We start from the raw sequence: 24,576 nt of genomic DNA, 5'->3' as shown, positions 1-24,576 counted from the left end.
ACTGTATTTAAGTGGATTTGCAGAGTCTTGTCAGTGGTTAGGTACTAAGGTCTAAAGCTCGATGTCTCTCTGTGCCTGTTCTCATGTTAGGCTTTGCCATGATAACCAATCTCCATCAGTCAATTTGTATCCTTCGGAGAGCGTAACGGAAAGGGTCTATATGAGGAGGGTGAGATAAAAGTGTGCACGATTCCTATAGGGCAGGCGGAATTATGGAGAGCAGGATGAGGAGATCAGCTTCCCACTAACTCTTATCATCAGGAGAAGCTTAACCTCGGCCCTCGAAATTATAATCTTTGTATAGACATACGAAACCGAGGGGTAATGCACATTTCGGCAATTCGAACTTCTTGGTATAAGCGCAAACTTCGTATTCACTCAATTTACCTTCATATAACTAAGGGATACCCCGCAGGGGAACCCTGCAGAATATGCATGTTTAATTAAGAATGATTAGTAGATGGCCGAATATGCGGGGTTCAAGCCCAATAGGCCAATTCTGACATGGACTCCCCACTAAAAGAGGAAATATGTAACCATATGCTACAAGTGCATTATTATTGTGTACACTGCGGAATTGCGGAGATAATAAAACATGACTTGGGTGCACAGCGGAGTCACGGAGATAGCAAAAGAAGTTGTGGTTTTTCAACTTCCATAAACAAATATCGCAGATGATCAGGTTGCAGTGACAGCAAGGCGGCCAAATACAATGAAAATAAAGTAGTGACAGATGCCACGGTCAGGGGGAAAAGAATAAATCTGCCCTGCTGTGAAGAACAGGCTTTGAACGTCGAGATACTTCAAGATGCGGCGTTTGGTGAAGTATACTATCTGTCTCTAGTACTTATTAGTACCTCAGGCCTACATATCTCCTGACGTCTTCGTCGACTTACTACTACCTAGGTATACATGAATGGAACCTTGGAATAAAATCTTCAGCTGACAGTCACACCTGCCAGCAGAGTAGGGATACCAACTTGAAGATATATTACTTCCAAGGTTCTTGACGCCATTCATTACCTATGTAGCTATCTTTCCATCCCGGCCCTATTGGAGTCTCTAATTGTGGTAGCCGCGTGACAGGCTTTCGGCCAACCTACAGCTTTGCAATATGTTTTCTGTTAAACATGGGATAGTTTCGGGTAATTACCTAGGTATTTATTAGACCGATTTAGGTTCGAGGGTCGAGAAACCACTGGGAGTTTCTACGGGAAATAATTCATCTTGGAAATATGACACTGCAGTATTCCATGGGGCAGATACGATAGTAGGAACCTCGTTTGAAAGCAAAAAGGAAAGTAGAAACAAAAAAGATAGCGGAAAGGAAAGAACAAGAGAAAGAAACCTTGAAAGGGGAAAGTTGAACGGAACAAATGCTACTCCTAGTAGAAGTTAGCATGATGGGTGGTATGAAGGAACAGTACTATAAATTTCCCAGGATTCTAGCTCCGAGTCGAAATAAGAACTCGAAATACACAAGCAAGCATACATCTTGTGCTAAGGTTCTTGCAGCTGAATCACACCCAGGTAGCTACCTAAGCTACGTAAACAACCGACACATATTCTCGCGTTTAGATAATTCTTCACCTAATACTAGTAGTACCTATTAGTAGATTCCAGCTTCACCATAACATCTACATGCCACTGCTGATAGCTCAAACTTCATCCGGGTTTTGCTTTTCATGGACATCTCCGAAGGCCTTGTCTCCATCGAAGATCAAAGCAACCTCTTCCAAACTTCGACCCTTGGTTTCAGGGAACCCAAAATAAACAAGGGCAATTTCAACAGCAATGACACAACAGTACACAATATAGTATTTCCAGCTTATCGCATCCATTGCGACGGGGTTGGCATATCCATTGAAGAGAATAGCACACGTGGCCGCTATCTGCATGATATTCGTTCCCTTGGCACGGAGATGAGTAGGAAGTACTTCCGTAACATAAACCCAGGGGGGACCATTGAGACCGGCGTTGTAAAAGAGTTGATACATGAAAATCATCACTATCACGCCAGTGCCGAGACTCGTATCTTCGAAATGGCGCTGCTCATTGATTGCAGACAGAATTGTCCAGATCATATAGCAGGCCAACATACCCACCGTGGAGAAAAGGAACAGTCGTCGTCGACCGACTATCTCCATAAACGAGGCTAGGATAATTGAGACACCCAAGTTAAACACTGTCAGGCCACCGTTGATACGGAGTTGTTGCGGATCAGAAGAGAACCCAATGGAGTTGAGAATAAGGTGGAGATAGTAGGCGATTAGACCATTGCCGGAGAGCTGCATCATGCATGGAACTGCGATGATGATGAAAAGACGATGCAAGTTGCCGCGTGTGCTTAAGAACTCGCGATAACCGGTTTGAGAAGCTGCTTTGGCGGTTTGGATTGATAAGATAATTTCCTTCATCTCGAAGTCAACTAGTGGAGAGTCCTCGTCTCCGCCAGCGTGGTACTTGATCAATACTTTTCGAGCTTCGTCATAGCGGTCTTTCTGCACAAGGTATCGAGGCGACTCGGGAAGCATATAGACAAAAATAACCTGAAGGAGGGGAAAGAATCCCTGCAAAAGGGATGGGATGCGCCACGCCCATGACAAGTTTGGACCCATAAAGTAGGTTCCGTATGTAATCCACGCGGCAAGCAAAGCCCCGAGATACCAGAGGTTGTTGTAATAGCCGACTAGAACGGATCGATGTGTCGGATACGCCAATTCACTGACTAACATTGGTGATGCTTCGACGGCAATCAAACCGCCAAATCCGATTACCATACGAGAGACCAAAAACATAGCGTAGTTCTGGGCGGCGCATTGAAGAATGGCCCCAATGACAAGAAGGGCCGATCCGAGGAAGATTGGGAACCGTCGGCCCGTGTGGTCACAGAGCCAAGGAGCGATGGGGAAGGCGGCAATTTGACCGAAAATCACTCCATTTGAAAGTGATCCTAGCCGGGTACCGGTGGGATGGCCGAAAAAGTCCTGCCACTGGCTCATCGACTGAAGGCCGTTGAGCATGGATCCGTCATACCCGTTGGTCGTCGAGGATAGATAAGGAACAATCATTCCAAGATTGAGGAGCAAAAGATGACGGCTCTTGTACCATGGCTTGCCGGTACGTGGCAGAACGCTTTCTAGGCTCCATTCGCTGGGGTTGTTGGTATGAATATCATGGATCTCGGTCGTCGGTTTCTCAGCCTGATCAACCATCTTGATCGCTGGTCTGTTAATTAAATTCGAGAAGTAGGAAAATGACTCTGTCTGCCATATGAAAACCGTGATCTCGGTTGTCCTGTCTCTATTATATTAGTTTATTTCTATCGCTTCAATCCGTGATTCCGCAATGAACATACCGATTGAAGTTGATGGCTGAACTCAACTCTGTGGTTAAAACCGCCTTCTGCTTTCATTCTTTCATTATGTCTGTCCGCCGGAAGCCATTGGGTGCGGCAGTGTCTTTAAGATCCGCAATTCCGCTTCGGCTAGCACACTGTGGCTTATTAACACCGGTTGTTTGTTATGAACTAGTTCTAAGTCGTCGGCTTACTGGCCAGTTCGGGTTTAGTTCCGGATGAGCACCCTTTTCCCCGCAGTGGCATCCCCGGCCATTTTCCCTCCCGTCTGGGGAAGATGCCACTCACCCAACATGGCAACCTTGGAAATACCACCGAACTTCCTCATGCTAATGTACAGGTCCTGCCCTAACCGGTTTAGGGTAGAGGTGAAAAGTTCGCGTGCACCCTACGTGACCAAAGCGGAAATACGAGAATAGTCAGTGCGCCCTCTCTTCTTCTCCGACACTCCGCTGGATACCTATTTCACTTTCAGGCCTGCATGGAAAATAACATCGATCAGAACAAGCTTGTATTTTGATGGAATCGACCTACCAATCCGAGATACACTGACAGGTCTCAGCCTCCAAAATGGAATCCCCAACCCCACCTGCCGATAAGCCGGATGTCCAGAAGCGAAAACATTCCCGTGCAGCCGCGAGCTACCCCCGGAAGCGAGCTACTCAAGCATGTCAGACTTGTCGTCTTAAGCGGACGAAGTGCGATAATACCCGGCCATCGTGTGCATCGTGTGTTCGGCTCGGGGCAGAATGTTCTTACCAACAAATGTGTTTATCGACGTAGGTTTCGGATGATCAATCGATCGTCTCCTCCAATGTGGGAAGGAAAGTTCCATCTAATCAAGTGACAGATTCGATTCGGCGAGCCTGGCTATTCTGAAACGGATTGATGACCTGGAAGCACTGATCCAGACCAAGGCAAACGATCCACCTCCCGTGGCTCTGCCCAATGTTCTTTGCTCTTCGTCGTCTAGCAGTCCCAATGACATTTGGGCATCTGGGTTGGAGCAGCAGACACAATTGGAGCCATGTTTCATCAACATTGAGGAGGTCCTGAAATGGCCTGTCTTCGATGACCATGAATTTGACCCGCGACTCTATCTACTATCCCCATCCGATGAGAGCACCGTACAGCCGAACCTACAAACTTCCGTTGACCTTGACCTCCGTGTGGCCGACCATCTCGTGCGGAGCTTTTTCGATAATGTGCATATCTTTAATCCCACGCTGAAAGAGGAAGACATCAACGAATATGTTAGGTCTGTACAATTGAATGGCATCGGGTGGGACGCAATGTCTTGTTTGTTGGTGAGTGCCTCAAACCTATGTTCATATGCCGGACTCACATGATAATAGCTTCTCATTTATGCCAATGGCTCGATCACAACGTCATTTGTAAGGAATGGACAAGGCGTAGATTCCACTCTGTTCCGCCAGTCAAAGGAGTTTCTCCAGGGTGAAGCGTATTTTCTTGCCGCGCAGAAACGAATGGGCATGTTGCTCTGCAGGGGTGGCGTAATAGAGGTACAATGCTTCTTCCTAGCTGGCGTATATTTAATGACAACGTTGCGGTCAGTAGAGGCATGGAGAATGTTTGTGCAAGCACTTGCATGCTGCGAGGGCTTCTCCATCCTTCGCACGAACGACTGCCATGAAGCTGCGTGGGAAACAAAGCAGAGAGTATACTGGACCTGCCTGAAGTCTGAGCTGTAGGTAAACCAATACCTGAATCACGAGGGTATGTCTGACATTTTCTTTATAGCGAGCTACGACTGGAATTGAACCTTTACCAAAAGAATTTCCTGGGTCTGAAATACCCTACCTTCTTTCCATCGCCTCCAGAGGAACTCAAATCTAGAGATGAAGCAGCATGGTATTTTTATCTGGCGGAAATTGCTTTGCGAAGATTGGAGAACCGCATTCTGAGCTATCTTTACCAACCTCACGATGTTATCGCAAAATCTAACCTGGAATCTGTGATCCTCGACTTTGAGGAGCAAGCAGACGGTTGGTAAGTAATATTGTGGATTAAGCAAGACATTGGTTAACAAAAGCCAGGCTGCGATCTCTCCCAGAGGCATTGGCTCCAAATACAGACACCCTATACACAGACCAATATGATGCCTTCCGATTCATTCTTAGTGGTCATTTCCTTGACTGCCAAGAGACAATGTACTGGCACTTTTTGGTCGAAGCGATACATGGCCGAGGTGACAGAACCAGCAATAATTTCCTTCACAAGGCACTTAAGGTCTGTGTAGACAGAATACAGCAGAATCGAACGGGATTTTATCATCGCCATCACGGAACATGGCTGATGCTTCGATCGTGTGCAAGGAGTGCGATAGTGTTGCTCGCTGCTGAGCGTAGTGTGAATCTTGTCTGCTTTCTGCCTATCGGGTGGGAGGGAGCGGTAGTCGATGTTACTCGGATGCTGGAATTCTGGAAGAATGAGTCGAATGATATAATGGGCTTGTTCAACATTCTACAAGTGTTAATGCAAGCGAGGACAAATTAGGTCGATTTCATTGGGTGTTTTTCTTTATTTTCCCAACTGTTTATTCAGATAGGTGGAGCATTAGTTTATCCTTTAAGGCTAATTATAAAGATGCGAAAGGGAGTTCTCTGTTTCAACTAGTCTTGTCATCTAGAAGTTCTCCGGTGAATGTACTGTGGCCCGCAAGTTGGCTCCACTCTGATGGCGCAAGTCCGATACTCCGCGATGCTCCCCGGGCGAAGGTTTCCGAAGTTCGGATTACTAAAAGAACCTAGATACTGGCTGGCCATAAGAATGCGAATTTCCGACCTCGTTCGCATTTATTATTCCAAATCCAGACCATACACTGTTCTCCCCATTAACAATGTCGGGGATTGACATCGAACATGTGCTCTCGGAGCTATCCCTAAACGAGAAGGTCTCATTACTTTCAGGTCTGTCTTCAAAGTTGATACATGGTTTCCCAGCTCACCAAATAAACAGGTATTGATGGCTGGCATACATCTGCAATTCCGAGACTCGGTATCCCTTCAATTCGCATGTCAGACGGGCCAAATGGTGTTCGAGGCACCCGCTTTTTCAACGGGGTTCCTTCAGCCTGTTTACCCTGTGCCACAGCACTAGGCGCTTCTTTCGACACAGATCTCATATTCTCCCTGGGAAAGCTTCTTGGGCTAGAATGCAAGGCAAAGGGGGCCCATGTCCTTCTAGGACCGACAATTAATATCCAGCGAAGCCCGCTGGGAGGTCGTGGGTTCGAATCGTTCTCAGAAGATCCTGTACTCTCAGGATCCTTGGCTACCAGTTATTGCTTGGGTGTACAGACCGAGAATGTGATTCCGACACCCAAGCATCTTGTGTGCAACGATCAGGAGCATGAGCGTGTTGCTGTCAACGCGCTTGTCACTGAGCGTGCTCTGCGCGAGATATATCTACTTCCATTTCAGCTGGTCATCACGGGCGCCAATCCTCAGGCTCTTATGACATCTTACAACAAAGTCAACGGATGTCATGCCAGCGAGAGCCCTGCGCTGCTTCGAGATGTCGTTCGGAAGGAATGGAACTATAATGGCCTGATCATGAGCGATTGGTTTGTCTCTAATGTCCCTCTAAATTCTCAAGTTCCATTTCTTACCAGAACAGGTTCGGCACTTATAGTGTGTCGGAGGCTGTCAATGCCGGGCTGGATCTTGAAATGCCTGGCCCATCTCGATTTTGGGGGCCAGGTTTGGTACATGCCGTTACATCTAACAAAGTCTCGGAGAGGACTATTGACGATCGGGTTCAAAGTGTTTTAGAGCTAGTGAAACAAACGGCAAGCTCTGGAATCCCTGAAAGTGCAGCTGAAGCTCAGCGCAATCTGCCCGAAGATAGAGCATTGCTCCGTAGAGCAGCTGCCGAGTCAATTGTTCTTCTCAAGAACGATGATCAGATTCTCCCTTGGATTCGACCAAAAAGACTCTCGTGATTGGTCCGAATGCCAACATCGCGGCATACTGCGGTGGAGGCTCTGCCGCTCTTCCTGGGTATTATGCCATTACACCCTTAGAAGGAATCAGAAACTGCTGCACTGGGGGGGTGGTCTTTAGACAGGGATTGTATGGCCACAAAGAGCTGCCACTTCTAGGTGAACAATTGAAAACCAAAGATGGTCGCCCTGGGTATACATTTAAAGTGTTTACGGACCCATCCTCCAACAAAAGCAGAAAGGCAGTAGATGTCCTTCACATGAAGAGCAGCTCCGCTTTTTTGATGGACTACAAGCATCCGGAAGTCCAGTCCGACCTTTACTATATTACTATGGACGGAATCTTCGAGCCCGTGGAAAGTGGGATGTATGACTTTGGACTTACGGTAGCGGGTACCGGGGAACTCTTCATTGATGGCGAGAAGATAGTCGACAACAAGACCAATCAGCGACAGGGAACGTCATTCTTTGGCATCGGGACTCCCGAAGAACGTGGCTCAAAGTACCTCGAAGCACATAAACGGTACCATATTATGGTCGACTACGGCACTGCACCAACTTCAAATCTGAAGTTGCACGGAGTTGTTTCGTTTGGACCCGGTGGACTGCGAGTGGGAGGATGTAAGCGCATCGATAAAGAACGTGCCATTCAAGAGGCCGTTGATCTTGCAGCTACATTTGACCAAGTCGTTGTATGTGTTGGACTGAGTGGAGAATGGGAAAGCGAAGGATTCGACCGTCCACACATGAATCTGCCACCGATGTCAGATCAGCTGGTTCAAAGAGTTCTCGATGTCCAACCAAATGCTGCGGTTGTTGTGCAGAGTGGAACTCCTGTGACAATGCCTTGGGCTCGCGACGCAAAGGCCCTTCTTCATGCATGGTATGGTGGGAACGAAACGGGACATGGCATTGCGGATGTCATCTTCGGGAATGTGAATCCGGTAAGTATTGAGCAAATTCGACATTATACGTCGGCTAACCTCACTTCAAGTCTGGCAAACTTCCTCTCAGCTTTCCGGAGTTTATCGAGCAAAACCCGGCATATCTTTCATATCGATCAGAAGCAGGGAGAGTGCTGTATAGCGAGGATATATACGTTGGTTACCGCTACTACGAAAAGGTCAAAGTGAAGCCTCTCTTCGCCTTCGGTTATGGTCTCTCATATACAGTATTCCGTCTCTCGGGACTAGCTGCTTCGCAACCATTAGAGGAACGCGACAACATCAAGGAAGAAGTGTTGGAGGTTTCAGTCTCAGTGGAGAATATTGGACCTCGTCATGGTGCAGAGATTGTCCAAGTGTACATTTCCCCACCTAAATACGCCAGCATTTCCCGCCCTGTGAAGGAACTCAAGGGGTTTAAAAAGGTGAAACTGCAACAAGGTGAGAAAAGTGAAGTCATGATTGTTATCCCAATTGCTCTGGCTACCAGCTTCTGGGATGAGAGATCGTCTGCCTGGCTAAGTGAAGCAGGAGAGTACACAGTCACTGTTGTTGGGACGGGTGAGCAGAATGTACTCTCGACAGGGTTTGTGATTTCCCGGACTCGAGGGTGGAATGGCTTGTGCGAACCTGACATTACTGATGTATCCCGGCACGTCAATGGGAATGGAAAGTAGAGGATACTAGTATTTAGACCGGAAATCGTAAGGACTTTATAATTTACGGGACACTTCTAGCCTCAGCCCAATTTCAGAGTCAAAACGAAATGCCTCAACCAGCCATAGTACCAGCAAGATTCGTAATATTCCTATATGATACCATGGATATCCAGTATAGTACATATGAGAGTTGCTAAAACAATCAACTTTCTTCCTACCTGGTGAAAGATGGGAAACGCTCGCTGGCGGTCTGCAAAGGGTTGATCGCAGAGGCACAAGCCACAAGACCTGAGAGGTGCACGTATCGCCCAGTATAATTGGCAAAGCAAATGATTGGGTGAATGATAAATTAAGTAGGCGAAACTGGTGCCTCAAAACTTAGGCGGAAAAACCGAGGGGCGGTGAGTAATATATCCAGCAGATTCAAATATGGAAGCGGTGTAATATATCACGAGCATTCAACCAGCGGGTTATTCTGCCAAGGTGGCAATCAGATCACATCCGCACAGCCAATACTAGTAACTACTAACTAGTAGGTCAGTACTATGATATCGTCATATTGTATTGTTTGTCTCCAACTTATCATGATAATTATCACTATTATATTGTCAGTAACTTCATTTTAATGATACTACTAGTACAATACAATAACGCCAAGCATGGTCACGGGACCTAAGTCATATGAAATAGCCAATGAGAGGCCTCTGTCTACGGTATTACATCTGGGCAGTAGTACATGCTTTCGTGATCAATATATATATCTACCCAGGTGGTAGTGCGAGCCTATGTGTACATACAGTATGTTATTTTTCAAGTTGGTCGCGGCCAACGTGCGACCCTGGCCAACACACTAGTATGGCTGTAGAGGCCATTAGATCTAGACTTGGATAGGAAACAGAGGCTACTTTATTTTTAACGGCGTTTTTGAGCGATTCAACGCGTCGTAGTGATGCTGAACAGCTATTGTGGTGGTGATCATGGCCGACACGCGACTATGACCGATATGCGACCATAGCTAACATACGACCGCCGACTGTGGCCAAGGGCGATATGCCAAAAATCCTGCGATATCGTATCGTGTGCAGCCTTAGAACTTACAAGGTTCCAAGCCTCTCGTGACAGGTCTGGTTTGGAAGGGACAACCTTCGAGTTTGGAACTCGAATCTAACATAATAGCTAGGTATCATCCACTGGCATGATAGACTCGTTCGCTAGGCTCCAAGACTAAGACTAGCCAGTTGCACCGTGGGTACTAACTACTACTAACTAGTGACTACTAGTTCTACGACTGTGAGTATTGCAAATAGTGTTAATACTACTGTAATAATACGTGGGGTGGCGGCTTACAGCCGCCTGTGGCATCCTTGAATAGCACCAGCATGGATGCCTTTACCCCAAGCCCATCTCATCTCCTGTTTTAGAGGCGGGCCGCCATTGTATCCCGAAATCACGTAAGATCAGCCCATAAAAATGCGACAGACGCTTAGGGCTGACAATATCAGACAGAAAATCAGACAGAAACTTCGTCGCCACTCCCAACTTGAAGGACGATAGAAATGATCCTAATATAAATACTAGCACGCTTCAGCCAGAGTTAATATAATGATACTCCATACTTACTCAATCCAAACCAAGACCATACCACAGCCTGAATTTCCGCACGGGCTCTTGCTATTTCAATTAAAGAGTGTCGAGAACATTTAGTAGTATCACCTGCCGTTTTCGATTCTTGAAAAGCACAAATGGCTGGTCCAACTCGTAAGTCTAGCTGAAAGCACTAGAAAGTGTCCATATTGAACCGTTTTAGTTGTTTCGACTGGCCTTCCTGTCGCCGGTGGCCAGGAAGTTGAGATGGCAGACTACAATCATCCCGAGCCAACGTTTTTTGCCGGAGATGAGACTCTCTGGACTCGAAACATGGGGCCATGCAATAGTCTCGCAACATTTTGTCTCAACTCCAAACAGCAAAGTCTAACCCACCTCGCGGGTGGCGGCCTTTTGGATGAGCAAGTTGTTCCTTTTGCCCATAAATTGGCTGCAGAGTTAGATGAGGATTATGTACTCATCTGGATCAGTGGCACCGATTCTCTATTTCAAAAGAGCTTCAGGGACACACTCTTTGATTTCTCAACTGGCATTATGGATGAGATGATCAAGCTCAGCAAAAGGCCCCAGTTGGGTGAGGACCGGGATTTTGAGCAAAATACGGATGGGTACATGAAAAAGGAAACAGAGAAAGACCCTGTGATAGTGCCAAATACGCCAAATTAGACAACTTATAAGAGGGGGTCTTTCGCGATTGATGCAGATGGAAACTATGGCCTTACCCAGCAATAAGCAACCCAAATTCTAACATCGGCCTTTGATCCGGGAAGATGGTGATATACATATGCACTGGTGACTGGCTATTTCAACCTAGCCAGAAGGATAATTATACTGGGAGGGGGATTTCGGTCGAATCTGAGAATTTCGGGGACACTCATTTACAAACCTATCCCATGAGGGTTGATGGCGTGGGATCAATATCAGTAGTGATTGTTAATTTCAAGTTAGTACGGCAATTTTTGTAATTTTGAGTCTTAATGGGATCAGTACTCGTGATTTTTGTTCTTATCTTCAATTGGAATTTCTTGATTGGTAAATAAAGAATTTCGATCTAAGGGATTTTGGGTTAGAGAAACCGAACGCGAGTGGCCAAGAAGATCATTACAACGATGAAAGATACTCATACCACAGTGTATGGCGCACCAGTGCGCTCCTGGGGAATAAATGTCGGTCAAGGTTTGACGTTAACTGCCAGAATGTTATGACTTGCAAAGTTTGGTGAGATATGAGAACATCTGCCGAATGATTTACCGTGGTATCTGGCAGCCCGATCGAGAAGAATCGAACTGAGCAGCTGTTGCATAGGCTTGATACGAGATTCTGCATATTACTAGGGTAGTAGTGGATGAAAAAAGAAAAGAAAAAAAATTATTCATCAATCAAAAAACGAGACCCCAAAAAGCCCCTAATACGTAATTACTCCAAGGCTGGCAACAATAGACACTTCGGCAGTCCCAATGATGGCTCCTATAGCTCGTCCGGATGCCAGGCTACGAGAAGGTAACCGTGAGTTTCAATATCCAACATCTATCGACTGAGCTCCAAAGAAAATGAGATAAATTAGGAGAGGGTCGTCATTCTTGTTCATAACGCAGGAAAAAATTCGAGTATATCCTTAGTTCAAGCCAAGAATCAACGGGAGAATGGCAGCATTCACAATCTGGATAGCGAGCGGGCCGATGGCGATGCTGGCAGTAGAATATTCCCCAGGTTTTATTTTCCAACCCCAGGGAGTGCCAAGGGCCATGAAGATCATTACTAAATAAGCAGGTCAGCGATGAAACTTCTCCCCATGAAAAAAAAAAGAAATTTGATACGAACCTCCAGCAAGGAAGGCGCAAATGGCCCAAGTATATTTGAATTTCTTGACCATCTTGTCAAGACCAATGAAGAAGCCAGATGGACCGGGTTCTTTGGCAGTTGACGACCACTCGATGTTGATGCTGAAAGCGTGGCAAAGAATAGCTTTGGCGCAATTGAGACTGATTCCACCAAAGAATACGATCAGAAACGGGAGCCACATCATCGACTTAAGAAGGGCTTTCCAGAAAACCATCTCTTTTAGCTGATGGCGAGCCATACTGAATGCGACCGAAGCAACACCGTTGAACACGACGACCAGGGAAATCCAGATTCCCCAAGATTGAAGGTAGATGTGATCAATCGAGGAGTTGAAAAGACCGACAATGACGTAGTTCACAGTAGCCAAAAGCATACCCGATGCGATTGCGTAGTCTAGTGATTAAGATTAGAACTCGAAAGAATATTGAAGGATAGAGAAAACCGACAGGTAAAGATATAAGCAATGATGGTTATTTTGCTAGTGACAGGCATGTTGCTCCACAAGAAACGAAGGAAGAGACGCGTGACTGGTCCCTTGTATGGCCATTTATAGCTAGTCCAAACGTTAGCGGGCGAACATTCTGGAGAATCCAGGATAACTCACAATGGATGGAAAACAAGCTCGTTGCAACCATATGCATACTTTTCCCAACGCGTTAACTCATCATACAAGGTGAGAGACACGCCCTCCTTGAAGCCACCATTATGGTATGTAGCCAGACGAACAGTCATTCCCTGCATCTGCAAACGAAGACTGATGTCGAAGTCCTCAGAGACATGTGCATCAGACCACCACTTGGTTTGGCCATCTGATGGATCCACAAATGAAATGCTCTGGATAGCCTTCCACCGCAGGAAGGCGTTGTGGCCAACGAAGGGAGATACATCACCACAGCCAACACCGTACTTGATAGCCGTATATACAACGTCGGTAAAATATGCGACTTTTTGATGAACAGGTTAGCTACCAGTGTAAATGAAGCAAGATGGGAACACTCACTGCCGTCCTCAAACATGTTGTTGACTACTTGCATAACACCAGAGCCGTGTTGAACGATTGCGACCTCGGGACTCTCGTGCATCTCCAATGCTCCATAGAGGAGACAGTCAACGGGAACTCGGGTGTCACAGTCAATGCTAAGTATTGAATGTTAGAGATGCTGCTATTAACCACAGGAAAATTGCCGAATACATACATCAGGATGTGTTCACCGATACGGATATTTCCTTCAGCCCCTGCATGGCGTTAGTAACCGTCCGCAATAAAAAGATCTAACAATTTGGAAGGATGCTCACAAGTGCGACCTTCATCCTCAGCAAGCATATTGGCGAGAGCCTGCTGGTATATCCGATCATCATCCTCGACAGTCAAGTCTTCATTCATACATCCACGGCTCTGGCATTCCAAGTCAACCAGACGAACCATTTCATCTTCAACCCTATTGGAAAATGCGAGACCATAGTTCATGTTGCTGGCCTTCTTGAACTTTCCCTTGCGTTCGAAGCCAATTTTGTTAGCGATGGCCTGGGGACTAGTTGCATCTTCCTCTTTCTCGGATTCCGTAATTTCCTCGACTGGCTTGCCCTTGCGGAACCATTTGAAGCCCGAAGCCTTCTTGGAAGATCCCTTCTTGTTCGGGAGACGCGCTGTATAGCCAATTCCATTTTCCCTGTAGTATTGCCTGCGGGCTTCGGCGAGCTCGGGTTGAATACACTGCATACCGTCATCGTTGATGAAAACCGATGCAGTACCTCCTTGCTCTTCGTAGAATTGGACGGCAGCGAGAACACTCATCATGGTAGGGACAATGACACTATTCAAGATCAGTTTCCTGTGTCAGATAAAGTCGCAATGATTTCACATACCCTTTGAGGCCCTCCTTGTACACGGGCATTTGGATGGTGATGTGGGGCAGTTCATAATCATGGTGGAATTTGAGATTTGGTTTAATCGCTGTCGGAGAATAAGCGCGAGAACAGAATCTCAGCGGGGAGAAACTAACCAGAGTGGAACTTGGAGTTCTTCAAGCAGAAAGTGGCTGGTAGTAAGAGTTGGAAGGCGCTTGTAACGAGAACAATGAAAAAAAACTGGAAATTCTGAGTAATTGATAAAGCGAATGATACAACAGAAGAGTACTTACCAGAGAAAATAGCGAAAGCGGAGGAATAGTAGAAACCTGTAGCGGATCAGCAGGATGATACAGCAGACAGCAAAAGAAGCAGGCGAACTTACCAATGCAAATCGCGTAAAGTCTCCGTCCCATGCCCACTCATTGAGCAACTGAGAAGCGAAATGTCAGCCTGAGTCAGTGGGAGAAGCCGATCCGTGGGGTATTTGGACTCACGCGAGCTACTCCAAGTGACTGTGTCAAAATCACCAGCATGATGGCAAAGCTAATCTTGAACGCATGGATTCGATGAGTTGGTCTCGGAGCCATGTTCCCTTCCAGATCGACAACCGGATCATCCTCCTCTTCGCCATTTTCTAGTGCGACAGCCTTGCTGTAGATCTCATGCTTCTCATCAAGGGCTCCCCGAACTGGAACAATTATGCTGTTGGAAGGAGTTGAAGCCAGCGCATCGGCGTCAAGATCGAAGGGGGAAGAACGTCCGGAGACTCGGGGGCTGGTTACATTCGAGATGCGAGGTCCCTGTTGAGAGGAGAAAATTGTGTTAACAAGACACAGCGATATTGAATGCTCGGAGCAGGTTCTTACCGTCTTACCGAGCTGTCTCTCAACGTCAAAGGCCACATTGAGGATTGCGCCGGCATCATGGGACCAAACCAAAACAATTCTCTCTTGCACTACAATGCAAGCTCGTGCAAAATGGACAAGATCGGGGTTAACATCATCCAGGCGGTAGACAATAGGGATACGAGCACTGGTGCTCTCCATAATGAGACTCTTCTGACCCGGTGCGACGGAATCGATCAGCGCCGATGTGAAAGCAGAGGACATGGCGACTGCAGATGTCTCGCCTAGTCGTACGATTGCATCACTCAGTGCGGGATTGACATTGTACGGGAAAAAAGAATACTCGTCATCAAAAATGCGAACGGCGACGCAAGTTGAAGACCAATTCTGGAGGCCATGATCGCTTTTAGATTCATCAAACCAGCCCAGCAGAGTTGCACGTCGAGCGAGATATCTCGCCATCTGCAAAGACGTTAATCTATTGCGCGCAAAAACATTGAAAGAAGGCGGGGACAAACCGAGCTCGGATCTTCTCCTTCCCCGTTTCCGAGATTGATGGGGCGGCCAGAGAATGCACGACAGAAGGTGGGCCTCGTCGTGTGCGATGGGACATCGCGGGGTTTATGGAGCCCGGGGTAAGCACTCGAGCAATCTCCGCTGTATCAAGGCGCGCCGAAGATGGCCTCGATTGAAAATCTCCAGCATAAGAGGCTTCATTTTGGGTACCATTTTCAGTTGAAGCGACTGACAAATCTCCAGACCTGGTTGGTTCTTTGGCGAGGGAACTATTTCCTTGCGTATCCCCCATGATTTCAAAACAAATTGTGGCAGAAAGAAAGAGCGGATGTCCCCGCGAGATTAGTAGGCCTGTCTATAAAGTGTTTTCTCGCTGCAATTGACACTTGGAAAGACCAAAGATACTTAAAGAAAGAAAGATAGGTAAATAATGCAAAGTGAGCTGATAAGCGGAGGAAAATATTACTAGTCTAGACCTCGCGATCGTGACGGGGGCAAACCACCACGGCTACGCCGGCGCATGGTGCCTTCGAGTACGGTAGATAGCTAGCTGAGTCGACTGGAACTATTGAAATGTGGCTCTGAAAGCCGATCTGGAGCTTGCCTCACGCAGTAGAACAGTGACACCCAGTTCGTGAAACTGGAGCAAGGCAGTCAGTCTAGTGCGAGGATTGGGGTAAGGCTAAGATGGCCACGTCTGGATTCCGGCGGATTCATGGGCAGCATAGAGCTACTGCACTCTTCGGATAATCCAACTTGAGTTATCAGTGAAATTCGGGCGCGCCGGAGTGTTAACTTTTGAGGCGGTCAAATCTCGGTGGCACTGTTTTAGCGGCTTTGTTGGCAGACAAAGAGAAAAAGCTACGCCGCAGTACGGGAGGGTAATATCTAGCGATGATCTGTGCCGCTATGGCTTTTCAGGAACAGTTCGCGCGGCCCGAGCACCTTCGCGTATGTCGAACGGTTCAGCCAACAGAAAAGCTTGATTGGCGGGGAGAAGCAGGGTAATTTATCCCGAGGCGGGGGATTAATAACCTAAAAATTTGATAGATTTGACAGATGGCTTCGGCCGGCTTGGCAATACCGGCATTTGTAAATCTAACTTTGCAGGCAGTATCGCCAGATTTTGATCAATATTGAGGCAATGGTTGGTTAAAATTAGCTGAGAAATACCATTCATACTTATATGTAATATACTATTCGCTCGCTCATACTATGGACGCTCTTTTGGTGACCGGGAGATGTTACCCGGTAAGCGCCCAAAGTCATCACAAGTGTCTCAGAGGAAAATAAAAGATAATTGAGCTTGACACTTATGGAATCAACGAGCCAACACCAATCGCATCTCGAACCTAATTTTTATTCGAAACCAGTCACCAGACTAGCAGGTATAATGACAGGAATAGTACGCAATAACCGAGTGGCTAGATTGCCGTAGCTGGTTTGACTTTGTATCTATGAGGCGGAGGCTAGTTTCACGCCCGAGCACCTGGTACGTGGTGTTGAATACAGCCAGCCAATGCCATCTTGATGCTACTTTGAGGTGGTAATCAAGCCGATTGGAGTGTAGGAAATAGAAAACCCATGTAGCCATGCAAAGTGGATATTCTCGGGTTGCTCATCAAAACGAATGATTTTGAATACGAAAAAAACGAGAACCCTAGTTCTAGAGCTCATCTCATAGCCCGTTTACTTTATTTGGGATTAAAATTCACCACGTGAAACAAGTTGGAACTCTAAGGCGCCTAGATTTAATTTTCAATTTCTCGGTCAAGCTTTTCAAAAGCTGGTTAGCAAGGTTCAATGCCACATCGAGAAGAATTTAAATTAGCTGATTTATGACTTCAAAGATTGGAAAGCTATATCACGGGCCATTCAAAATATCACTGTATCAATTAAGATCTATACGTAAAGACATCATTGCTATTGAACTCAATAAACGAGTAAATAAAATCCAAACGAAGAGGATTCAACTCATGCACAAGCCCCAAGTTCCCACATCTTCACTGATTTGACAATCATGCCGCGCTCCTCGGGGGTCCCCCATGAAGGTAGCCAGGAGCTCTGGGCAAGGTAGAACTCTTTCATAGCACTTTCGCTCGCATCAACCCAGGGTTTGCCATCCATTTGATCCCTATAATATTCAAATTCATTAGAAAGATTTAAAATAGTAGGGATGGGAAACTCACGGGAAATAGTTGTTAGTCCCACCAACAGCCACATTGAGAATGAGATAAAACTCCTGATCAAATGGAGTGTTCTTGCGACCAGTCTGGCTCCATGGATCACTAGGGACAGTCTTGTTTACAGTACTGCCGGCAAAATCACCATAGGTCCACATGTTCTCGTTTTTGGTAAAGTCAAAGTAGAGGATTTGCTGGAGTCAGATGTCGAGTTAGCGTCTGTTCTGCGGAGGTAATTCAAAAAGTGCCATACCCTCAATCGACCGTCGAGCCAGGTAAACATATAGTCCTCAGTCCATTCCAGCCCATAGGTGTGGTAGCCTTCACTGTACTTGGTTCGCTGCGCACCCCAGTCGGAAGTACTTTTGAGGTAGGCATCGTTTAGATAAGTGGTTCCCCAGTGAAGGGTTGAAGTAACAATATTGTTGCCCAGGAATAAGTCTCCGCATCATTGCCCCGTGCTTCAATAATGTCAATCTCACCACTTTTCGGCCACTCGCCGTAGACAGAATCCTCGGGCATCATCCTTCTTCCAGTTAGTCAATCATCACTTCGGAATGTATGGTCAGTCTCACCAAATAGCCGGCCACAGCCAGTCTCCCTTTGCTAGCTTTGCAACAACCTCAACCCGTCCATATTTTATGCTCTTCTTTCCTTTCGTAGTGAGACGAGCAGATCGAACCGGGTTGAGGATTTGTCCGGATGTATCATTGCTTCTAACCTCGCATGCACTCCAATCCGCAAGTGTAGACACGCGCTGCTCGGAGTACGTGCAGGTCCCGTCCGCAGTCAAATTCAAAACAGTGTTATTGAGAAGTTCTGCTTCAGTATAATGGGTGCTTTCGAGTGTCAGGGTTGGAACGATGTGAAGGCCTTCGGCGTCGACGTAGGAATTCTCGGGATCGGTGGTGGTCCAGTCAAAGGAACCCGTTCTATAGTAACAGAGAGTTAGCAAATTTCATACCTTCGACCTAGGGTCAGTAGGAACTCACCCGAAGCCATTAAGCTGCACCTCGTGGTTCCAGACGGCGGTGTCCAAAGTCTTAAAGTCTTCATCTAAAATCATGCACCACTGCAAGCTCTTGGTCAGATAAAATATTCAAGGTTTGAATGGGGTGAATGAGCACGTACGTCATGTCTTGGAACCTTCTCATACTCAGACCAACAAATATAGCCCGAAACACCTTGGCATGGAAGATTAGTACTATTTTAAAGTGTCGAAGGCTGTAGACTCCTTACAGAGGGCAATAGCACAGCAAGTGTAGAAAATAATGCTGTCCCAATTTGGTTTCCTTTTTCCATCTTCCAGCCAGGGCTTTTCAAATTCACCGGTCAGTCGGGAACTTCGGAAACGCCTGCGAGGACGAGCTGGGGGTACTAATTTTGTGGTCAGTGAAACTAGATAAAGAACGGCATTAAACTTGAAGAGACCTACCTGTGTGGCCATTGTCAGCAGAGTCAGGTCTTCGCGACCGAATGGACCCAATTGGAGTCGCGAATTGTGGTGGTGTGGAAAACGGGTTGTGCAATGCACGAATGTGCTCAGTGGTAGTCTCTGTAGTCTCCATTGTGGGCTTCCAAAGTATAGTTCAGTCCAGTGGGGAAGAGGACAAACAGAAAAGCGGACTTGATGTAGAAAATTTCAGAGACCCCAGGGCTGTTATGGTCCGAATGTTATATGGAATAGACCATTATTCCATGCCTGGCTGCGTTCGCAACGACTCCTCGTAATATCAGCTTCTAGATTTGGCCATCGGCGATGCCTGAACCATCCTAATGCTTTTTTTGCCATCGAACATAGGAGCCGCCGGCCGAACAGTCTGAGCAGTGATAAGGGACTCGGGCGCGGTCTGGCCGAAAGACTCGAGGCGAAGTGACAGGGAGAACTGGCTAGTGCAAGAACCATTACCGAAAAATACTAGCGATTACTAGTTAGCCACGGTGACAGGGGCTCAGGCCGCTAAGCTACTCCCGGGAGGGGAAGGAGGAGGGGACATCCCCGTAACCCTTAACTAAGTGGGCCCTCTTCGTTTTGACTCCCCGCTGGTTGATCAGGCCGACGATCCTGGCCCTTTTCTTTGATTTTCTCAGAAGTCGAGTATGAGGTCGAGCCCAATCGAGCCCGATCACCTTAGCCGAACTTACACGATGCATTGAATCTAGATCCCTTGCCACTCACGATTGCCGGGGCAATTATCACCAAGAAGAGAAAGCATTCTACGACGCAGTAGCCTGTCCCTGGTTGCTACTGGTAAACCAACCGCCTGCAAACTCCTCGCTTTTTTGACCTCCTGTAAGAGCTATATGCATGTGTGTTCTCAAGCTTTTTATGGCTATCTCGTCCAAATTTGGTGATGGAACCACGCTACATAAGAAACGGAAATTCCAGACGAGCTCACGGCGCTTCCGTGACTGATACCGGCCTCACCGAATGGAAAAGACAAATCAGCTCAGTTCCAGCAATGACTGACCTGTTTTCAGTCCACCGCCATCATAATCGTTGTCGTGGCTTGACAATGGCTAAAAATGACTGGCAATGCAGCACCATCATACGTCCCTTCTTCCCACGTTCACCATGTGGCTGTACGAACCATCAGTAGGCTCCAGCTTCTGACTTGACCATTTCCCTCCTGAACACCTAGTTTCGGCTTTGTTGGTAAAAACTCTCGACAAGACTGAGTGTTTTCATCAAGCTTTTGTGAACTTTCGCTGCCTGCGCTGGCTGCAAAATGGAACACGGGGCTCAAATCTCGGAACTCTCTCGGCATTTCACACCTGAAATTATTCTCCATTGCTTCATGGCTGAGCTGAGAACCTTAGAATACGGGGATGATATTTCCTTCAGATTCATAGATATAAAATGCATCAACAATTCCGGGACGAAATGACCTTTCTTTCTCTTTCATCATAGCCCTCAATCTTGACTGAACCAAGCTGGAACTTGAATCTCGACCTTTTCATCACAATGTCGATTGCCACCTTTCTCCTCGCTGGCCTTACCCTGGCTTCTGCAACGCCCACTAGTCTTAGCGTAAGTCCATGGCCCCTCCCGGAAATACATCAAGTGGCTGACCCAATACCCCATCCATGAACAACAGTCTCTCACCGAGAGGTCTTCAATCTCTACCAATGGCGTCTGCGGAGCTTACAACGGCACCGCTAGCTGTGCTGGCAGCGGATTTGGGAGCTGCTGCTCTCAGTTCGGCTGGTGTGGCAGCGACACCGACCACTGCGGCAGCGGTTGTCAGTCTAACTACGGAAATTGCGGAGTCTCGACCACTCTGAGCTGGAAAAGCTTAGGCTGTTACTCAGACTCCACAAGCAATCGTGCACTCAACACCAGCCTCCTGGTGCCGGGTCATACCGTTGAGGCATGCCAATCTGCCTGTGAAGACGCAGGCTTCCTCTACGCGGGGTTGGAATACGGCACCCAGTGCTTCTGTGGTAACGCCATTATGAACAGTGCTAGTTCGATTGATTCCTCCAACTGCAATGTCCCTTGTGCCCAGTCAGCCACTGAAATCTGTGGCGGGTCCAACGCGATTAGCCTGTACGTTGTTGTGCCTATTTGGCAAAGCGTCGGATGCTACACTGATACAACCCTCAAGCGAACTCTTGCAAAGTCTTACAACATCGCTGGTAACACCGTTGAGAAATGCCAGGCCGAATGTCAGTCAAATGGCTATCTCTACGCTGGTATGGAGTATGGAACTCAGTGCTTCTGTGGTAACAGCATTGATAACGGTGCCACTATTACTTCTGCCTGTGGTACTGCTTGTCCCGGAGACAGTTCGGAGGTCTGTGGTGGTGCGAATGCACTCAGCATGTATTATCTTTTCCAGTAATTTTGGGTTGAGATAGGATCGTCATGAAATGTGCAAATGCCGTGGATTCAGGTTGTGATATAATACGATGGTATTTCGAAACTATTAAGATTTTGTATATTGGTGCGGTCAGTTTGTTGGATGCGAGTAATATTGTACAAGATGGAAATATTGCTACAATGGGTGCTATTTTTGGGTTTTCAGTCGACAATCATTTTAACAATCATACATTCATTACAAAGTATCATCATCGGCTATTTGTCATTCCGAAATGCGAGAAAAAGCAATTCGCAAACACCTTTCAAATTTGAAGATTTTTACTTGACAATCAAAGTCTAGTTAGCAAGTTCTCCCCAGTCAGGGGTAACAGCTGAAGTGGATCGATGCCCAACGACGGTCCGATCTCAACACCAATTGGTCAAATTTCGATCATGCTACAAAGTTTGTGAGAATGTGCTCCGGTATTCTCGTTATCGCTACCCATGCCAGTGCTCACTCCCCTTGGTGACCGTGTAAGCCCGGCCTCCGAGCTGTGGAGCTACATTATCATGAACTATAAACATATGCTACCATTGCAGAGCCTCCAGTCCGTTCAAAGTGGTGTTACTTATGCGATGGTCCTGAATTGAACTGGACTATACACTCTACTGGTATACTCTATCCACTTTATATACTTAGGCTGGCCTTGGCTGGCCGTTGGCAACCTGCTCGGTTATGTTGTAGTCGCCAAAGCATGCTTCCTGGTACATCGCCTCCTTTGTCAACTCAGGAACGGAGTCGACGAAAGCTTTGAGAGGGCAGAATCCATTCACTGAGCCCTCACAGGCCTTCATTCCCTTGGTGGAGACGGGGGCATTATTCAGCACGAAACGAATGTAGTCGGTGGTATCGGCCTGCGAAGAGAGATCGGGGTTCTTGTACTTCATTTCCTGCAGGCTGTCGAACTTGGCATCTTTTGGACATGTCCAAATCTCCGAGAACAAACGCGCGCCAAATGGAACGACCTGTTGGAGGACGAAGTTGCGGGGGACAGCATGGGGGACAGAATCGGGCATGCCGTGAGGCCCGTACTTGAAATAGTCCATGCCAAGAGCCGTGAGGGTCGAAATGATGATGTCGTCGTGCGACATGTCCATATACAAGGGCTGGTGTAGGGGAAATTCCTTGGTGTTATCATCGTAGGTGTAGTTGATGCTGCTGTTGCTGCTGTAGATCAAGCGAGATTGCAAGCGGGCGGCCAACTCTTGAACGTATCCAATACCCTGGGCTCGGCCACTCGGGGCGCCAAACCCGAAATTTCCATAGAAGCTCATGTCGAGAGAATATTCAAAGTCCATCCACTCCTGCTGGGTAAAAATGGCGCAGAATGAGGAGCGGCCCAGGGTGGCGTACTCATAGGGACACATGTTCAGCATGGCATAGACATCGTTGGAAGTAAGGTTGAAGTCGCTGGGAAAGTGTTGCTGCAACCGCTTGAAGGCATTTTTGGTGAATGCCGGAACGAACTTCTCTGCCGAGTAGTCTCTGTGAACTTGTCAGTCTCGCATGATTCGGATTTCGGGGAATAGGAAGGGAAACACTTACCCAGATGAAGATCCATTGGTGCAGGTGGAAGTGGACGACAGAGTGTTATTGAAATTTTCCTCCTCGGGGATGCTGACCAGGTCGTACGAGGCATAGCTACTGTTTGCTCCGGTGTTACCGAAGAAACCACCTAAGTTCCGTCAGTTTTCCAATCTGCCTATGATGATCAACGGGGTACATACTCAGCCACCAGCGAGCGCTTTCCAGAATCCGCGGGTATGAAGTGGTTCGGAAGATGGGCTTGGGACGCTGTGTTCCATTGGGAAAAGTGTTCATGGATGGATCGTAGATCGCGTCTCCTTTGCCTGCGTGATACAACAAGCGGCCATACTCACTCCAAAACAAAGCGCCGGCGGTGGCTTCAGTGGCGGCGCCAATGGGGAGGAGAAGGTTCTCGCCGAGGATATACTCCCACTCGTTGAGGAAGGACAGCGGACCGGCGCCGATCTTCTTCCCGGGATTCTTCTTGGAGTAATTGCCGACTTTGTAGGCGAAATCCTCCATGCCACCGCCGTCGGTAGGCCAGCTGGTGGGATATCGCTGGGCGTGGCGGTGAAGGACATGAACCTGGGAGAGCTCACATTCCACGGGGAACCCCTTGTCGACGCCGAAGTGGTGAGCATCGTCGTAGGGGCTCAAATGGCCCCAACTCTTTTTGATCTCGAAACCGGAGGGATAAGAGGTTCCGGTGGGTCCGGGGGCGCCCGAGATTGAGCTTGAACTTGGTGAACTTGGTGAACCTGCCATGGCAGCGACACCGCTGCCACCCGCCAGGGCGAGCAGGGCTATTGTGGGGAAAGTGGCCATTCTGGTGAATTCAAGTTCCAAAGCAAATAAGTGAACTCGACTGCCTTGGGTGATTGCAATGGGCTCATGTTTGGATATATAGGCCAGGGGGAGAGGGGGGATCGGCCGATGTACTTCCCAATTGGGATGGATGTAGGCTCTGTTCTCCGCATCTTGTGCACATTGCAACGCTGAATGAAGATAACAGATTATGATTGGAAAGGAGCCCCGTGCGACCAACGATCCGGGGCATTTATGTATTTCCTGGTAGGGCGATACCACGTCATGGTGGAGAGAATTGAAGTTGAAGTTGAAGTTGGCCCTGGTTCGGTCCAACCTCGGGAGTCACGCGACTACTTTCCTTGGGGGGAAGGTACATGCACAACTGGCAAATGTGAGCACTTCGAGATAAAATAGTAGTACTACTAGTAGTGGTTAGGCCTGGAGTAGCTATTAACTACCAACTAACCAACTACTGATTAGTAGTGGAGTACCCGTCTAGTAGGCACTCGGGCTGACATTGATACATTCAGCTTTGGAACCTTCGAACTTGTAGTATTACTACTAGTAGAATGAAGTAGTCGCTTCAACTTGAAGTTATGTTCATACTTGGTA

The 24,576-nt window shown here is 47.4% G+C and overlaps 8 protein-coding genes across 8 annotated transcripts; 4 read left to right on the top strand and 4 right to left on the bottom strand.

Annotated features, from left to right (window-relative positions):
- Window positions 1-1,658: 1,658 nt before the first annotated feature.
- On the bottom strand, window positions 1,659-3,215 carry N7509_008118 (sugar porter family MFS transporter; the record flags this gene model as incomplete). The annotated part of the gene is made up of 1 exon (XM_056632755.1): window positions 1,659-3,215. One exon carries the CDS (start codon window positions 3,213-3,215, stop codon window positions 1,659-1,661), a length of 1,557 nt encoding a protein of 518 aa, XP_056488306.1.
- A 713-nt stretch (window positions 3,216-3,928) lies between these two features.
- On the top strand, window positions 3,929-5,372 carry N7509_008117 (fungal specific transcription factor domain-containing protein; the record flags this gene model as incomplete). The annotated part of the gene is made up of 4 exons (XM_056632754.1): window positions 3,929-4,056; window positions 4,209-4,665; window positions 4,714-5,066; window positions 5,120-5,372. 4 exons carry the CDS (start codon window positions 3,929-3,931, stop codon window positions 5,370-5,372), a joined length of 1,191 nt encoding a protein of 396 aa, XP_056488305.1.
- Window positions 5,373-6,218: 846 nt separating this feature from the next.
- On the top strand, window positions 6,219-8,943 carry N7509_008116 (beta-glucosidase; the record flags this gene model as incomplete). The annotated part of the gene is made up of 5 exons (XM_056632753.1): window positions 6,219-6,288; window positions 6,338-6,944; window positions 7,013-7,239; window positions 7,287-8,266; window positions 8,317-8,943. 5 exons carry the CDS (start codon window positions 6,219-6,221, stop codon window positions 8,941-8,943), a joined length of 2,511 nt encoding a protein of 836 aa, XP_056488304.1.
- Window positions 8,944-10,667: 1,724 nt separating this feature from the next.
- On the top strand, window positions 10,668-11,196 carry N7509_008115 (uncharacterized protein; the record flags this gene model as incomplete). The annotated part of the gene is made up of 2 exons (XM_056632752.1): window positions 10,668-10,683; window positions 10,733-11,196. The coding sequence occupies 2 exons, from the start codon at window positions 10,668-10,670 to the stop codon at window positions 11,194-11,196; spliced, it is 480 nt and encodes a 159-aa protein (XP_056488303.1).
- A 949-nt stretch (window positions 11,197-12,145) lies between these two features.
- Window positions 12,146-15,681, bottom strand: N7509_008114 (uncharacterized protein; the record flags this gene model as incomplete). The annotated part of the gene is made up of 14 exons (XM_056632751.1): window positions 12,146-12,288; window positions 12,352-12,765; window positions 12,819-12,925; window positions 12,977-13,316; window positions 13,373-13,509; window positions 13,569-13,608; window positions 13,669-14,186; window positions 14,239-14,326; window positions 14,376-14,460; window positions 14,514-14,549; window positions 14,606-14,653; window positions 14,718-15,023; window positions 15,090-15,530; window positions 15,583-15,681. The coding sequence occupies 14 exons, from the start codon at window positions 15,679-15,681 to the stop codon at window positions 12,146-12,148; spliced, it is 2,802 nt and encodes a 933-aa protein (XP_056488302.1).
- Window positions 15,682-17,558: 1,877 nt separating this feature from the next.
- On the bottom strand, window positions 17,559-19,335 carry N7509_008113 (uncharacterized protein; the record flags this gene model as incomplete). Its single annotated transcript, XM_056632750.1, has 9 exons — window positions 17,559-17,718; window positions 17,774-17,961; window positions 18,021-18,129; window positions 18,186-18,293; window positions 18,343-18,699; window positions 18,760-18,839; window positions 18,899-18,951; window positions 19,007-19,135; window positions 19,203-19,335. 9 exons carry the CDS (start codon window positions 19,333-19,335, stop codon window positions 17,559-17,561), a joined length of 1,317 nt encoding a protein of 438 aa, XP_056488301.1.
- A 1,397-nt stretch (window positions 19,336-20,732) lies between these two features.
- N7509_008112 (uncharacterized protein) lies at window positions 20,733-21,612 on the top strand (the record flags this gene model as incomplete). Its single annotated transcript, XM_056632749.1, has 2 exons — window positions 20,733-20,798; window positions 20,866-21,612. 2 exons carry the CDS (start codon window positions 20,733-20,735, stop codon window positions 21,610-21,612), a joined length of 813 nt encoding a protein of 270 aa, XP_056488300.1.
- A 653-nt stretch (window positions 21,613-22,265) lies between these two features.
- On the bottom strand, window positions 22,266-23,982 carry N7509_008111 (Histidine phosphatase superfamily clade-2; the record flags this gene model as incomplete). Its single annotated transcript, XM_056632748.1, has 3 exons — window positions 22,266-23,115; window positions 23,176-23,305; window positions 23,358-23,982. The coding sequence occupies 3 exons, from the start codon at window positions 23,980-23,982 to the stop codon at window positions 22,266-22,268; spliced, it is 1,605 nt and encodes a 534-aa protein (XP_056488299.1).
- Between the last annotated feature and the right edge of the window lie 594 nt (window positions 23,983-24,576).

The sequence above is a fragment of the Penicillium cosmopolitanum genome (assembly GCF_028827165.1).
Source record: "Penicillium cosmopolitanum strain IBT 29677 chromosome Unknown utg000008l:1.0-4398992.0:1.0-4402845.0, whole genome shotgun sequence".
Classification (NCBI taxonomy): Eukaryota; Fungi; Ascomycota; class Eurotiomycetes; order Eurotiales; family Aspergillaceae; genus Penicillium; species Penicillium cosmopolitanum.
Note: the sequence above shows the minus strand (reverse complement) of the source record. Positions and strands in the feature narration are given on the sequence as shown.